We start from the raw sequence: 17,522 nt of genomic DNA, 5'->3' as shown, positions 1-17,522 counted from the left end.
TTTGTTGTTTTTTTTTTGTTTTTTTGTTTTTTTTTTAGGTATGGATGGAAGGTGTTATACCTGAAGGGTTTCACATGTACTGTCACTTTAAGGCTGGCTCCACCCAGGAGTGATGACAAGGGTCAAGGGGCAGAGTGGCCATCTTTAGACACATGTAGAGATGTATTGATATGCAGAGCTGTCCTGTAATGCTGTACAGTGAGTCCTGAATAAACATCCGTTGTTCCAGACCAGAGTCCTGTGTCTCTCACAACACGGAGAATATAACAGATCCCCCGCTGAGCAAAATGGAGTCCGCTGGGCGCACTGCTCGTGTGAAAGGAGCCTAATGAAATTACATTTTCGCCAAAATTCAAGTGCAATTCGAATTTTAAAACTAAATCGAATTTGAAAATCAACTTGAAATATAAACATTTGCTAAATATTGCTCATTTCCTTCAAAGACTGCATGTAATATGCAGGCCATACATGGGTCAAAATCCAAATTAATTTTCTTTAGAAAAATCATAAATTTAGTGCATTTTGTGACTCAATCATACCACCATTGATTTCAAAATTCGACCAACCAAACCTTCAGTTTCTCCTCATGTTGCTACAGAAAATAAGTATCGTAGCCGGGAATCTTCTTTTCTTTCCAGGTCACAGGTCATGCAAATTTCTTTTTTGATTATATTTCTCGCACGATTCTCCCATCATTGATTGGAAATTTTTTAATTTTTCAAAAAATTTCAAACATGCCTGATCACTCAAATTCGATGGGCGAACAAAAAACGGCTGTTGCTGCGCCCCACTAATGGTGCGAAATTCAAACAAAAATTCTTAATTACGATTTTCGAAAGAAAATTAGTTTGGAATTCGTACCATGTATGGCCGGCATTAGTATTAGTATTAGCCGCCTTCCGAAATTTGAATTTTTAATAGATAGAATAAAACAGAATAGAATAGCATACATTTTAATGGAATTGAATAGAAAATAAAAGAATAGAACAGAAAATAAAAAATAGAGTAGAAATTTGAACCACATATGGCCGGCATTAGTATTAGAATATAGCCTTCTTCCGAAATTCATATTTTGAAAAGAATAGAATTAAACAGAATAGAATAGAAAAAAAGTAGAACAAATAAGAATAGAATAAAAGAGAATAGATAAATATAGAATGGATGTGGTATCATGTGAGGTGGGGGAAGGGGATTTGTGTTGGAAAGGGTGAGTTTGGAGAAGTGTGCTAGGAGTGGTCATTTAGGGGGATCTGTGTAGGGATGGGAGAAAGGATTTGGGAGGATGGGGGAGTCATGTTGGGAGTGGGATTTTCTGGGGTGTTTGTGCTAGGAGGGGGGATTTTGTGGGGGGGGGATTTGTGCTAGGAGGGGGATTTTGTAGGGGGGAATCTGTGCTAGGAGGGGGATTGGGGGGGTGGATTTGTGTTAGAAGACAGGATTTGGGGGGTTGTGTTAGGAGTGGGGATTTGGGCTACTTCGAGATGAGGTTGTGCTACGAGGGGGGATTTGTGCTAGAAGCAGAGATTTGGGGTGCCTTGACTGATAAAAGAGGTTGAAAAACACTGGCCTAATATGTTTCTTATAATCATTAGATCCATTTAATGGCCATAATGCAGTATTTTCCTGATTAAGTCTTTGAAGAAAGTACTGCATTATGGCCACTGGATTGCCTTTAAAAAAAAAAAAAAGTTGAGCCAGAGGAGTAATTAGGCGAGGGTGGAAGAGAAGTTGGTAGGCAGGGCAGCCATCAGAAATTTTGGGGACCTTTACACTGCTTAAGGCTTGGGCCCCTCCGGGCCTGACAAGCAACATTCCCAAGGCCAGCCTCCTGGCCGTCCCACCGGATCCCCCCACTGGCCATCCCACCGAGTCCTTCAGTGCACCCACTTTTATTTTAACACTCTTACAACTTAATATATGAAAATGAATCCAACCCAGTAAAGAGACATCCCCATATATTTAGCAAAGAGACATCCCAATCCAGCAAAGAGATGGCCTCATATATTCAGCAAAGAGACAGCCCAATCCAGCAAAGAGACAGCCCAATCCAGAAAAGAGACAGCCCAATCCAGCAAAGAGATGGCCTAATATATTCAGCAAAGAGACATCCCAATCCAGCAAACAGATGGCCTCATACAGTATATTCAGCAAAGAGACAGCCCAATCCAGCAAAGAGACAGCCCAATCCAGCCAAGAGACGGCCTCATATATTCAGCAAAATGACAGCCCAATCCAGCCAAGAGACGGTCTCATATATTCAGCAAAGAGACAGCCCAATCCAGCAAAGAGATGGCCTCATATATTCAGCAAAGAGACAGCCCAATCCATTAAAGAGACAGTCCAATCCGGCAAAGAGACAGACCAATCTAGCAAAGAGATGGCCTAATATATTCAGCAAAGAGACATCCCAATCCAGCAAACAGATGGCCTCATATATTCAGCAAAGAGACAGCCCAATCCAGCAAAGAGACATCCCTTTGGCTGCAATGGCTTGTTCTGTGGCCACCCTGCTTTAGCAATGACTAGTTACTACAGCAGCAACAACTCAATCTCATTGGTTGGGGCTGGGCCCCTTGGAATGCCCGGGCCCGCTACATGTGTATGGTATGGGCTGTCCCCCCCCCCTAATGGCAGTCCTGTCGATAGGCATAATATTGTGTATGAAAAAGAGAAGGCCGAAAAAAAAATTTATGCGATAGGCAGTTAAATCTGACTATTAAACAAAATTATTTTACCAAGTATTGATACGAATATGGTCGATGTAAGAGGCACAAGATATTGGAACTGCGGCCTTTATGGCTATTGCTACAAACTCTGCACCAAGTTACATCTCTGAATTTCGCTCTGTCATATTAGGTTAGTGACGTGGGCTCACCATGTAATTTATTCCCCTAGTAAAGAAGTCCATAGACCCGGGTATCTTCACCTTCTGGGAATATTTCCTCACTCTGCGGCCCGGCATTGGATGGATACATGGGAGCGCCTCCGTCACTGGAATCTTGCTGCAGCTGCTTGTCTGCCTGATGCTCGTCTGCTCCAGCACCTTCGTCAGGAAAGGGGGGCACTTTGAGGTTAGTAAAGGTTTGTCTCTTGAGGTTGGTCAATTAAGTGACATGTGACTCATATCTTTAAATATATTGATCCTGCGAGCTACTATCTATGAAATAATAGTGAATATAAGCTGCTAGCATTGTTCACAATCCCATTCATGTGCCAACTAAATCAATACACAAGAAATGTTGCTCTATGTGGATACAAAATGACTGTATAATTAAGAATATAATAATATTAAAATATTAAAAAGTGCATATATATATATATATATATACAGTGCCTTGAGAAAGTATTCGGCCCCCTTGAACTTTGCGACCTTTTGCCACATTTCAGGCTTCAAACATAAAGATATAAAACTGTAATTTTTTGTGAAGAATCAACAACAAGTGGGACACAATCATGAAGTGGAACGAAATTTATTGGATATTTCAAACTTTGTTAACAAATAAAAAACTGAAAAATTGGGCGTGCAAAATTATTCAGCCCCTTTACTTTCAGTGCAGCAAACTCTCTCCAGAAGTTCAGTGAGGATCTCTGAATGATCCAATGTTGACCTAAATGACTAATGATGATAAATAGAATCCACCTGTATGTAATCAAGTCTCCGTATAAATGCACCTGCACTGTGATAGTCTCAGAGGTCCGTTTAAAGCGCAGAGAGCATCACGAAGAACAAGGAACACACCAGGCAGGTCCGAGATACTGTTGTGGAGAAGTTTAAAGCCGGATTTGGATACAAAAAGATTTCCCAAGCTTTAAACATCCCAAGGAGCACTGTGCAAGCAATAATATTGAAATGGAAGGAGTATCAGACCACTGCAAATCTACGAAGACCTGGCCGTCCCTCTAAACTTTCAGCTCATACAAGGAGAAGACTGATCAGAGATGCAGCCAAGAGGCCCATGATCACTCTGGATGAACTGCAGAGATCTACAGCTGAGGTGGGAGACTCTGTCCATAGGACAACAATCAGTCGTATACTGCACAAATCTGGCCTTTATGGAAGAGTGACCAGAAGAAAGCCATTTCTTAAAGATATCCATAAAAAGTGTTGTTTAAAGTTTTCCACAAGCCACCTGGGAGACACCAAACATGTGGAAGAAGGGGCTCTGCTCAGATGAAACCAAAATCAAACTTTTTGGCAACAATGCAAAACGTTGTTTGGCATAAAAGCAACACAGCTCATCACCCTGAACACACCATCCCCACTGTGAAACATGGTGGTGGCAGCATCATGGTTTGGGCCTGCTTTTCTTCAGCAGGGACAGGGAAGATGGTTAAAATTGATGGGAAGATGGATGGAGCCAAATACAGGACCATTCTGGAAGAAAACCTGATGGAGTCTGCAAAAGACCTGAGACTGGGACGGAGATTTGTCTTCCAACAAGACAATGATCCAAAACATAAAGCAAAATCTACAATGGAATGGTTCACAAATAAACATATCCAGGCGTTAGAATGGCCATGTCAAAGTCCAGACCTGAATCCAATCGAGAATCTGTGGAAAGAACTGAAAACTGCTGTTCACAAACGCTCTCCATCCAACCTCACTGAGCTCGAGCTGTTTTGCAAGGAGGAATGGGCAAAATTTCAGTCTCTCGATGTGCAAAACTGATAGAGACATACCCCAAGCGACTTACAGCTGTAATCGCAGCAAAAGGTGGCGCTACAAAGTATTAACTTAAGAGGGGCTGAATAATTTTGCACGCCCAATTTTTCGGTTTTTATTTGTTAAAAAAGTTTGAAATATCCAATAAATTTCGTTCCACTTCATGATTGTATCCCACTTGTTGATTCTTCACAAAAAATTACAGTTTTATATCTTTATGTTTGAAGCCTGAAATCTGGCAAAAGGTCGCAAAGTTCAAGGGGGCCGAACACTTTCTCAAGGCACTGTATATAGTGAAATACTGTCCAACATAAACGTGCAATCACCATATAACAACGAAAGATTCCATGCAAATGATTGCTTGCAAAGGAAATATAAAGCAAAAAAATCAATCAAAAAAACACAGTGCTTGATTCGACGTGCAATTTCTTCTCAGTGGAAAAAACCAATAGTGTGCCACCTCCATGTGCTCCTCCCACTAGGAATAATCTTACCTGGAGTAATGTGATCACCACAATTAACCACTTGCCGACCGGTCACGTTGACTGTACTGCGGCAAAGTGGCTCGATATCGTCGCTCGCTCCCGCTGTTTTCAGTCACAGCGGGTGTCTGGCCAGGGGAGGAGAGGCGGTGATCACCACCGCTCTTCCCCGATCGTCGGGGATCGAGTGTGGAGATCCGCCCGCTTGTGTAAACAAAGCGGGCGGATCTCCTATGTGACAGGCATGGTCAGATTGCAGGGTTCAGCATAGCTGAACCTGCGATCTGTGCCTATGTCACACAGTCCCCTCCCCCCACACACGTTAGTAAGCACCAGGCATACATTAACCCCTTGATCACCAATAAAAGCTAACCCCTTCCCTGCCAGTGTCATTTTTACAGTAACAGTGCATATTTATAGCACTGATTACTGTAGTAATGTCACTGGTACCCCCAAAAGTGTGAAAAATGTCAGTCAAGGGTCCGATCTGTCCGCCGCAATGTCACAGTCCCGCAAAAAAAATTGCAGATCACCACCAGATCGCCGCCATTACTAATTAAAAAAAAAAAAACAATAAAAATGACATAAATTTCCCGTAGTTAGTAGCTGCGATAACTTTTGCGCAAACCAATTAAAATACGCTTATTGCAATTTTTTTTTACCAAAAATATGTAGCAGAAAACAAATTGGCCTGAAATATTAAAAAATGTTGATCTTTACATTATTTTTGGGGGGAATTTCATATAAAAAAAATGTGAAAAATATTATTTTTTCAAAATTGTCGCTCTTTTTTTGTTTATAGCGCAAAAAGTAAAAATCGCACAGGTGATCAAATACCCCCAAAAGAAAGCTCTATTTGTGAGGGGGGGAAGGACATACATTTAATTTGGGTACAGTGTCGCACGACCTCGCAATTGTCAGTTAAAGTAACGCAGTGCCGAATCGCAAAATATGGCCTAGTCAGGAAGGGGGTAAAATCTTCCGGTCTTAAAGTGGTTAAAAATACGCTCATTGAGAATTTTTTTGTCAAAGACCTGTAGCTAAATACATTTTGGCCTAAATATATGACAAAAATTGAATATATTGGATATTTTTTAACTGTCAAATTAGAAAATGTCAATTTTTTTTTGCAAAATTTTCGCTCTTTTTTTATTAATATCACAAAAAAATGAAAAGTGCAGAGGTGATCAAATACCACCAAAAGAAAGCTTTGTTTGTGGGAAAAAAGGACGTAAATTTCGTTTGGGTACAGCGTTGCATGACCGCGCAATTGTCAGTTAAAGTCGCGCAGTGCCAAGTTGAAAAAAGTGGCCTGGACGTTAAGCAGGAAAACCCTCTGGTCTTAAAGTGGTTAATTTTAGTTTTATATATCATGATGTAAAATAAAATTGTGGGGGCCTTTTGGTGGGCATGATTTTTTTTGGGGGGGGGGGAGGGTGGGCGGGCAGCATTTAATTTTTGGACCCAGGCAGAACAGTGTCTTGGGCCAGTCCTGATAAAGAGTATTCTTCCTTCCAACAGGTATTTTACTGGACACATCTGTCCTATATCTGGTCCTGGATTCTCTTATATCTTCACACCCCCAAATTCTGGAAGTGGTTTTTGGTGCCGGGACTCCTGTTTGTGCTGGAGAAGCTCTTCGGAGTGGCTGCATCCCGTATGGGTGGATTGCATATCGTAGAGGTGAACCTCCTACCCTCCAAGGTGCTTTCATTCTACATGTGTCATTCTTTCAGAAATTCTGTCCTAGTAAATGTTCCGATTCAAACTAAGAATAAAAAAAGGCAAACAGGAGGTTCTCTTTAGTTATTCCAGAGATATAGACAGCTGGATTTACACCCAGCCATAACATTATGACCACTGACAGGTAAAGTGAATAACACTGATTATCTCCTGACAATGGCACATGGAAGTGGGTGGGATATATTAGGTGGCGAGTGAACATGCTGTTCCTTAAGTTGAAGTGTTGAAAGCAGAAAAAATGGGCAAGTGTAAGGATTTCAGCATCTTTGACAAGGGGCATATTGTAATCAGTGGCGGCCGGCCGATAGGGGGCGCAGGGGCGCCGCCCCCCCAATCATCTTCACAAAAAAAAAAAAAAATTTTGAGCACCAGCCGCCACTGATTGTAATGTTTAGGGGACAGGGTCGGAGCAACTCCAAAACTGCACCTCTTGTGGGATGTTCCCGGTCTTCAGTGCTCAGGACCAACCAAAAGTGGCCCAAGGAAGGAGAACCAGGGAACTGGTGACAGGATGCTGGGCGGGCAGGGCTCATAGATGGAGGTGGGAAGGAAAGGCTAATTAATGGAGGTAAGGGAGGGAAGGCTCGTTAATGGAGGTGGGGGGGGGGGGGGAAGGCTCATTGATGGTGGAGGGGAGAAGAAGGCTCATTGATGGAGGTGAAGGTTAATTGATGGAGGTGAGGAGGTGAAAGATCACTGATGGAAGTGGGGAGGGAAGGCTCATTGATGGATGTGGAAGGCAGAAGTCTCATTGATGGAGGTGGGGAGGGAAGGCTCATTGATGAAGGTAGGGAGGGAAGGCTCATTGATGGAGGGGGGGGGGGGGGAAGGAAGGCTCATTGATGGTGGAGGGGAGAGAAGGGTCATTGATGGAGGTAGGGAGGGAAGGCTCATTGATGGAGGTGGGCCGGGGGGGGGGGAGGCTCACATGGAGGTGCGGAGAAAGGCGCACTGATGGAGGTGGGGAGGGAAGGCTTATTGATGGAGGTGGGGAGGAAAGGCTCATTGATGGAGGTGGGGGGTTAAGGCTCATTGATGGAGGTGGGGGGTGAAGGCTCATTGATGGAGGTGGGGAGGGGAAGGCTCATTGATGGATGTGGAAGGCAGAAGTCTCATTGATGGAGGTGGGGAGGGAAGGCTCATTGATGAAGGTAGGGAGGGAAGACTCATTGATGGAGGCGGGGGAAGGAAGGCTCATTGATGGTGGAGGGGAGAGAAGGGTCATTGATGGAGGTAGGGAGGGAAGACTCATTGATGGAGGCGGGGGAGGGAAGGCTCATTGATGGAGGTGGGCCGGGGGGGGGGGGGGGGAGGCTCACATGGAGGTGCGGAGAAAGGCGCACTGATGGAGGTGGGGAGGGAAGGCTCATTGATGGAGGTGGGGGTGAAGGCTTATTGATGGAGGTGGGGAGGGGGAGGCTCATTGATGGAGGTGGGAAGGGGAGGCTCATTAATGGAGGTAGGGGAAGGAAGGCTCATTAATGGAGGTGGGGGAGGGAAGGCTCATTAATGGTGGAGGGGAGGGAAGACTCATTGATGGAGGTAGGGAGGGAAGACTCATTGATGGAGGTAGGGAGGGAAGACTCATTGATGGAGGTAGGGAGGGAAGACTCATTGATGGAGGTGGGGGAGGGAAGGCTCATTGATGGAGGTGGGGCGGGGGGAGGCTCACATGGAGGTGCGGGGAAAGGCGCATTGATGGAGGTGGGGAAGGAAGGCTTATTGATGGAGGTGGGGAGGGAAGACTCATTGATGGAGGTGGGGAGGGAAGGCTCATTGATGGAGGTGGGGAGGGAAGACTCATTGATGGAGGTGGGGGAGGGAAGACTCATTGATGGAGGTGGGGGAGGGAAGGCTCATTGATGGAGGTGGGGCGGGGGGAGGCTCACATGGAGGTGCGGGGAAAGGCGCATTGATGGAGGTGGGGAAGGAAGGCTCATTGATGGAGGTGGGGAGAGAAGGCTCATTAATGGAGGTGGGGAGGGAATACAATGCAGAGTTCTGGGGGCTGTGCGGTGTATACAATGCAGAGTTCTGGGGGCTGTGCGGTGTATACACTGCAGAGTTCGGGGGGCTGTGCGGTGTATAAAATGCAGATTTCAGGGCTGTGTGGTGTATACAATGCAAATTTTCGGGCCGTGCAATGTATAAAATGCATTGTTCAGGGCTGTGCTGTGTCTACATTGCAGAGTTTCCTCAATCCTGTGACTGGACAATCAAAAGAGAAGCAGCAGACTGATGAGCACATCTTTCTATCACTGTGCTCTCTCCTCCAATCACTATGCTACTTTTTTGCACATAACCACCGCAGTACTAGAGTGAAGAGAGATTAAAACCCCTGGCGGGTTTTTATTGCTATTTGTGTCCTGGTTGGGGAGATTCACTCCTCTCTATTTGTCCAGATGACAGCTACCACTGAAAGTAAAAAAAAAAAAAATCTTGAATATTGGAGTGGTCACCAGTACAGGAGTAGGGGGAAATCTCCCAGTAGGGACACTAGTTTTGGTGACAACCACTTTGGAGAGATTTCATTCTGCTTCCAGCTGTGGCTATGGGACAGGAAATGAAGGGAAATCTCTCCAATGGGTCACAAATGGCAAAAAAAAGAGGAGTTTTTTTCAACCCTCCCTTACTCTATCCAAAATGAAAAATAAAATGGTTTTGATTTTAGTTCTCCTTTAAATTGATTATTAGAAAATACAAAATGTTACATGTGTTTCGTTATTTCTCATCCCTCTAAATGAAGGTGACACATCTTGTCATTAGGAGACCGCCATCCTTCCAATACAAGCCCGGTGATTACATATACCTGAACATACCAGCCATTGCCAAGTATGAATGGCACCCATTTACTATCAGCAGTGCCCCTGAGCAGGCAGGTAAGAAAATTCCCCAACTCCGTATCCCCAAGTGCTAGAAACTACAACTGAAATCCAGGTCCGGGTCTACTGGGGGGCTCTGATGAAACTCTTTTCCCTGCAGACACTCTCTGGGTACACATCCGCTCCCTCGGCCAGTGGACAAACAGATTGTATGAATATTTCCGTCTTCCAGAGGCTGCCAGGAAACAAGAAAAAAAGAGAGCGGCCGAGAATCCGAAGAATGGAATCTACCAAAGCCAGGTGGAGAGAACGTCACGCTGAACGTTCACTTTTTGTGTCTTCTTTTAACCACTTCTGGACCGGAAGGATTTACCCCCTTAATAACCAGGCCATTTTTTGCGATTCGCTATTTTTTGCGATTCAGCACTGCATTACTTTAACGAACAATTGCGCAGTCGTGCAATGCTGTACCCAAATAAAATTGATGTTCTTTTTTCCCCACAAACAGAGCTTTCTTTTGGTGGTATTTGATCACCTCTGCGATTATTTTTATAAACAAAAAAAAGCGACAATTCTGAAAAAAAACACAATATTTTTCACTTTCTGCTATATAACATTCCCAATAAAAAAAATGTAAAAATCAAACTTTTTTCATCCTTTTAGGCCAATTTGTATTCTGCTACGTAATTTTGGTTAAAAAAAAATCCCAATAAGCGTATTTTGATTTGTTTGTGCAAAAGTTATTGCGTCTACAAACTAGGGGAAAGATTTATGTATTTTTTTTTTTTTTAACTAGTAATGGCGGCGATCTGCGATTTTTAGTGGGACTGCGACATTGCGGCGGACAGATCGCACCCCTAACTGACATTTTTGACACACTTGGGGGTACCAGTGACATTACTACAGTAATCAGTGCTAATAATATTCACTGTCACTGTAATAATGACACTTGCAGGGAAGGGATTAACACTGTGGGTGATTAAAGGGTTAAGTGTGAGCCTAGGGGGTGTTTTCTAACTGTAAATAAATAAAGAAAGAAATAGGAGGATCACAGGCGCTCTGTGTTCATTCCAGTGAGAACAACGGTCTGCTGTGTTTACAACATCAGACCGTTGTTCTCCCTCCACAGGGGGCGATCGCGGTTGCCCGGCCCCATGGATCGGCTTCCCCACTGCCTAATGGGAGCTGTGACATTACTACAGTAATTAGTGCTAAAAATATGCACTGTTACTGTAATAATGACACTGGCAGGGAAGGGGTTAACCCGGGGGGTGATTAAAGGGTTAAGTGTGAGCCTAGGGTGTGTCTTCTAACTGTGAGGGGGAGGGACTTGTGGAATCAACACAGAGACCTGTGATCCTAAATAGAAGGATCACAGGAGCTCTGTGTTCATACCAGAAAGCACAACGGTCTGCTGTGTTTACAACAGCAGACCGGCGTTCTCTCTCCATGGGGAGAGATCGCGGCTGCCAGGCCCCGTGGATCGGCTTCACTGCTGCCTAATGTGGGGCACGTGTGCACCCCCAGGAGCCCTCCAGCTAACCGTCGTACCTATACGTCGGTTCACGCAGCCAAGCCAGCCTGCCGCAGTATATCTGCAGCGGGCTGTTGGCAAGTGGTTAAATAATATTTCTAGAAATGTGCCTAACTGCCCTGGGTCCGGTCTGAACGGAAGTTTGGATGCCAAACCTGAACCACATTAAAACCAATGGGAGCTAAATCTGTCAAAATGCCCATTTTATGGGCTAATAGACAAAGGGTTGTTAAAAAAAATAGCATGGGAAGAAAAATGAGGGGGGGGGGGCAGGGGGAAGGCACTGCCCTGGGGAACTAGTACTAGGCAAGGCACCTTGTCCCCATGTTGATGAAGACAAGAGTTTCTTCCCCACAACCCTGGCACAGTGGTTGTGAGGGTCTGCAGGGAGGGGAGGGGCTTTTCAGAATCTAGAAGACCCCCAGATACTGGTCCCCCTTCCTGCATAGGATTACATAGTACTTCTACTCATTCACAAAAAAAAAAAAAAAAATGTAACCTAGAAATAAAGTCCCCCAAATGTTTTACAAATCCTTTATCAAAAAGTAAAAATCCCCAAAAAAGTCCCATGTTAAAAATTCATCATCAATCACAATGTTCGCTGCGTGCTGACTGACCAAAATTAAAAACCCAATGGTCCAATCATTCTGGTGAGTGCATACATCATTCCCTGTTGGTGTCGGGATTTGGCGTGCACTGTGATCACACTTTTCACCTTGGAAAAACTGGATTTTGTGTTCTTTTACCATTTTTATTTATTTATGATGTTTTCACTTATCATCACTGTGTTTATTTACCATTTTTTTTTTTAACAAGTAATTTTTATTGAATTTTCAAAAAGTTACACGACAAAACGTACAAATGCTAGAATAGTCATATATAGGAACATTCGTACAAAAGAACATGGGGTTAACATCGGGCAACAACAAAAGCATGAGATAAACATTAATGCTATTCATCTCTAGGGGGAGAATAAAGCCAGTATATTTCCCCCATATGACTCAAGAAAGTAGTTTACATATCAGAACAAAAAAAAAAGTGTATAGTAATGCAGATGAAGTGATCATATAGACAAAGCAACAATAAAGACAAGGCTACAGCGCACCCTGATGGTCAATATTGGGAAGGCAGAAATTATGTAGCTTGTTGAAACTCCCGCCACGGTTTCCAATATTGGCCTATTTTGTGGGTAGAACCATCTTTTAAGGCCATCATGCGTTCATACATGTGAATTTCCTGAAGAAGTCTAGTGGCTTCGCTTAATTCAGGGACTTCAGCAGATTTCCAGTGTCTCATCAGCACTGCTCTGGCTGCAAATAGAATCTGCATGGTGATAGGTCTAATAGAGCTGTGTATTAATTCACTCCCTATACTTAGAAGCGCCAGGGCCGGGTTCTTTTTGATTAGGTTACCTGTGACTCTGGCAATCAATCGGAAGACGGCAGCCCAGAAGCTTTTGACATGTAGGCATGTCCATGCCATGTGTAGAAGCGTGCCCACTTGAGCCCCACATCGCCAACATTGGGCTGAGGTATGTTTGGAAAATTTTGCAATTAGGTGTGGTGTAATATACCATCTCTGGTGGCATTTTTGAGCAGATTCCCAGTGATTTATTTACCATTTTTTATTGGTATTATTTATTATGATATTTTCATTTATCATAATTTTTAGCGCTGCACATGACAGGAGAGTGTGGCCGGCTCTCAATGAAGCCAGTTCACACATCTCCGGGGCGGCTACGGATCGGTTTGCAGGAAATTCGTGTGCATTTTCTGGTCTGTTTCAGGTCCGAATTCAGCCAAACAATTCGGACCGAAACAGTCAACAGGACGCTCCGGACCTCCTGCTGCGAGCCGCTCCGCAATCCAGTGTGAACCCAGTCTTAATGATATGGTCAGGTAGAGCAGCATTTTCTAGAGTCCTCCTGAAGCAGCTAATTTATTGTCCGCATTGCCAGAAGGACAACCCTTGCCATGCATGTGCCAATACCTGGGTTTGATGATGCTGAGGCACAAGGTTTTGCATTGTGTGTTGGGTCCAGTTCCTCTTCTACAACTAGAAAGTAGAGATATTGCGTGTGTGTGTGGTTGGGGGCGGGGGGGGGGGAGTTATCTAAGATATCAGTTCAAACAGGTAAAGCTATTTGCTGACAGTGTGTTCTCACATCTTCCATGTGTAGGGGATGCCAAAAATGAGGTTCCTCATAAAAAACAAACTAATAAGTATGGGGGGGGGGGGTGATCTAAGATATAAGTTCAAACAGGTAAAGCTATTTGCTGACAGTGTGTTCTCGCATCTTCCATGTGTAGGGGATGCCAAAAATCATGTACCTCATAAAAAAACAAACTGATAAGTATCACATTTCCAGCTCCAGCAGTTCAGGATTATAGTTCTGTTCATAAAGTAAAACTCATAGCATTTCTTTTAAAGCACAAGTAGAGGGCAGCATTGAGTTAAAAGCCTGAATGACCAAGTGTACATTTTAATAGAACACTGCTAATATAGCAGGGGGAACCAAAAAGACAGACCTTTGTTTCTGGTGGGAACAGAATAGCAGTTGCTATCCTGTCTATCAGATTGAAGGTCATGCTTTATGTCATTGCAGAAACTTTTCAATAAAAACACTTGTGGTTTCACTTGGTCCGCTCCCTGCACACATTAGAATTATTGACCATACTTTCAGCTTATGTGCAACACATGCATATATTAGTTCACCAGTGGCGGCTGGTGCTCCACGGGGCAGGGCGGTCGGCAGACCGACCGCACCATACCCCCCCCCCCCCGGATCACATCAGGCCGCACACCATACCCCCCCCCCCCCGGACCACAGGGAGACAGGAAAGGAGAGGACAGAGAGGACCCCCCCTACTCACTCACCCTGCCTGGGTGCAGCAGGAGGCGTCGGCAGCTTTGGCTTCTTCCCTGTCTTCTGTGTCTCCTCCCTCCTCCTCCATGCCCAATGGCATGGCTTCTCCTTTCGGCCAATCGGGGAAACGGGTCTCAAAACCCGCTTCCTGATTGGCCAGGAGGAGGATCCGTGTGACAATAGTGAATTTTCATTTGCTATTGTCACACAACTGGGTGGGCTCGGGGTGCACTGCTCTGCGCCCCGAGCCCACCCTTTTTTTTAACCTGTGAGAACCTCTGGCTCTAATCACATGGCTAAAAAAAAAAAAGCCCCATTGAACTCCATGCATCCGGCGCCCCGCATGTAGATTAGGGGGCCGGACGCATGGATAGGGGGGGCAGCGCTCCTGCGCCCCGTATGACCAGCCGCCACTGTAGTTTACCATTTTTTTTTATTGCTATAAGTTTCCTTTACAGTGAAAAATTAAGACCAATGCAACCGTCACGTCACTGGCATCTATGAATTTCTGATTCTATTTTATCATTGCAGGAACATCTTTTCAGCTCCACCGGAGTTATCGCGAGCAATGCGGATGCACAGATTGAACTGACGTCATACCGACCACGAAAGAATCCGCTTAGTGAAGAAGTCCAAATCGGCGTGGATGAAGGAGGAGGAAGCTCACAGAGCCGAGAAGTAAGGCTGGCCATACATTATACAATTTTCTGGTTCAATTTCCTTTAGATTTATCTTCAACTATGCAGTACAAGGGCCTTCCTGATTGCATACACATTGATAGTGTTTGGGTTTGACCTCATAGTGTATGGTTTTGGTAAATCTAAAGGATAATTGTACAAGATAATTGTATAATGTACACCTAAGCCTAAGCTAACAGTTCATGGCCCATTTTTCAATGAGTGACGCTGATACAGGAAGATATGGGAAGAAGGTGTGATGTAGGAAAAATAGAAATTCTTTGTATACAGTTTTCAGGTGTAATACTACATAGATGTAAACCTGAACTCCAGGAATTAGCCAAAATCTACCCATGCAGTGCCTCCCCTTGCACTTGTAAGGCCGGATACTCTGCTTCTGTCCACAGGGCCGTAGATGAGGGGGTACTACCAGTCCTCCTGTACAGGGCCCAGGTCAGCAGAGGGTACCCAGGCAGGGTGGACTGAATGGCTGGGTTGGATGTGGGCAGGGAGGGTGATTGGCACAGCAGGGGAGGGGCAATTACTGGAATTGATCCCCTGCATGGCTCTCTCTGCAGCAGCTGAAAGCTGTCTTCTACTCATCTCCTTTCAGCTGGCTTTAGGCTGTTGCAGAGAGAGCCATACAGGGGATTGGTTGCCCCCCCCCCCATTACACTGATCACACTCTCTGTGCACCATACGTTTTCCCCTGCTGCTGGTGCCCAAACTCCCCTACCTCTGCAGTGCTGATGGCTTCCCTCCTCTCCTTCCCACTGGCAGCTGCAAGCACTCAATAGGATCCTTCAGGGTGGAGAGTGGGGGAAGTGTCCGGTAAATATGTGACATTTACAAACCCCTTCCTTTCCTGAATGAACTCAATTAGTGATCAGTACCGATCACTCACTGTGTTCATTCATAACTGAAGCATAGTAAACTGTGTTTATTCAGAGGTGGGGGACCTGTCAGGTTGGCTGTATAGGGTCCCGTGGTTGACACACACAGCTGGATCCCACCTACATACAGGGTCATCAGTGCATCATGCTCGTGTTCCGCCCAAACTACCACATACTGTGCACGTGCACGGTTTCGGTCCTGGACCTCTCCACCATATCCTTCTGGTCACGGCACACATTATCCCCTTCACGCCTGGAGTGCTCTCATATAATCCTATGTTTTCTGCGCTCCAGATAGAAGCCCCAGAAACCCAACTGACGAACCGAGGCCCATGAGACACAGGGGCCCAGGCCACCTGACGCATGATATATGAGGGGGTTTTCTCTTATCGTCAGGTGAGGGGACTTCTCTTCCTCTACAACTACCCACTCCAGAGCCAACCAGGCTTGCACCAGTAAAAGCAGATAACCCTTCACCCCAGGCAGAGGTGTAACTAGAACCTTCAGGTCCCCGGTGCAAGAAACCATTAAGGGTGCCCTGACCCCAAGTTGGGGCCCTTCTCTCTAGACCCTTCCCACTAATCCTGGAGCCCTTTATTCCCATTATGGGGCCCCTTATAATGGTCCCCATAATGGCAGCGGGACCCTTTCACGTGTTCTCCCATCTTAGGGCCCCCCATGGTGGTGGAACACTAGAGCCCGGTCACAAGTGTGACCTTTGCAACCCTGGTCTGTCAGTGGTGTCAGTAGTTTTTTTACTTTTGTTATATTATTTTTTTGTTTTTACCATTTTATTTTGTTTATTTTATTACAATTTAATTTTTTATAAGTTTTTTAGTAGCTTCATTGGGGGGCTTTTGTGAGATATCAGGGGTCTAACAGACCTCTTATGTTCCACTTTTAAGACAGAGGACGGATATTGAGGACACTGCTCTGTTGACCAGAGGGAGAGCATTGTGGTTCTCACTGACATGCTTAAAGTGGTTTTCACCTTAATACTTTCTATGCATTAAGGTGAAAAGCCTTCTGTGCTGCAGCTACACCCCCTCCCCCAGACCCCACCTTATCTGAGCCCGATCTGATCCAGTTATGTGCACGAGCACAGCGGCTCCAGCCACTGCTGCTATCCTCATTGGACGGATTGATACAGCAGCCATTGGCTCCCGCTGTGGTCAATCAAAAGCTGTGACATGGGAGCGGGGCAGAGTCCCGCTGTTTGTGCCAATGGAGTGAGCCCGCATGGGGAGCATAGAAAGCAGCTTTCTGTGGGGTCACCCAATGAAGAGGAGGGGCCTGGTGCACCGGCGGGGCATTCCAGAAGAAGAGGATCAGGGCTGCTCTGTAGCAAACATAAACATATAAATAAGTGAATCAAAAGATAAGATCTATAGCAAAACACTGAAGTGAGAGGGACTTATAGGGGAGGACCTAAATACCATCCCAGCAGCCAGCATTAGGTGGAAACTGATGACTGGGATATGCTGGTTGCTGGAGTAACAAATCTCTGCCCAGGGAACCACAGTGCTATCAGCAGGTGATCCAGGTCTTGACAGCAGAGGATACAGGGCATGAGCAAGATCAGAGAGAGAGACCAATAGGGGAAGACCTAAATACCCTCCCAGCAGCCAGCATCAGGTGAAAACTGATTGTTGGGGTCTGCTGAGAGACACCCACTGGTTGGCAATGGAATAACAAACCTCCGCACCCAGGGAACCAAAGTGCCACCAGCAGGTGATCCAGGTCCTGACAGCAGAGTACAGGATACAGGGCAGGAGCTTGATCAGATCTATAACAACAGCGTCTGGCAACAACAAAACACTGTAGCGAGGGTTACTAGGGAAG

At 45.2% G+C, this 17,522-nt stretch overlaps 1 protein-coding gene across 1 annotated transcript in view; it reads left to right on the top strand.

Annotated features, from left to right (window-relative positions):
* The window catches only part of LOC309552209 (NADPH oxidase 5-like), a 79,089-nt gene that overhangs the window by 38,743 nt on the left and 22,824 nt on the right, over positions 1 to 17,522 (top strand). Inside the window, exons 7-11 of the mRNA XM_082253045.1 lie at positions 2,896 to 3,071; positions 6,667 to 6,849; positions 9,635 to 9,767; positions 9,871 to 10,010; positions 14,642 to 14,788. Coding sequence (XP_082109171.1) covers positions 2,896 to 3,071; positions 6,667 to 6,849; positions 9,635 to 9,767; positions 9,871 to 10,010; positions 14,642 to 14,788 — 779 coding nt within the window. The remainder of the gene's footprint in view (positions 1 to 2,895; positions 3,072 to 6,666; positions 6,850 to 9,634; positions 9,768 to 9,870; positions 10,011 to 14,641; positions 14,789 to 17,522) is intronic.

Source organism: Pelophylax lessonae (assembly GCF_965119305.1).
Source record: "Pelophylax lessonae genome assembly, chromosome: 4".
In the NCBI taxonomy this organism is placed as follows: Eukaryota; Metazoa; Chordata; class Amphibia; order Anura; family Ranidae; genus Pelophylax; species Pelophylax lessonae.
This window is presented reverse-complemented; position numbering and strand designations above follow the sequence as displayed.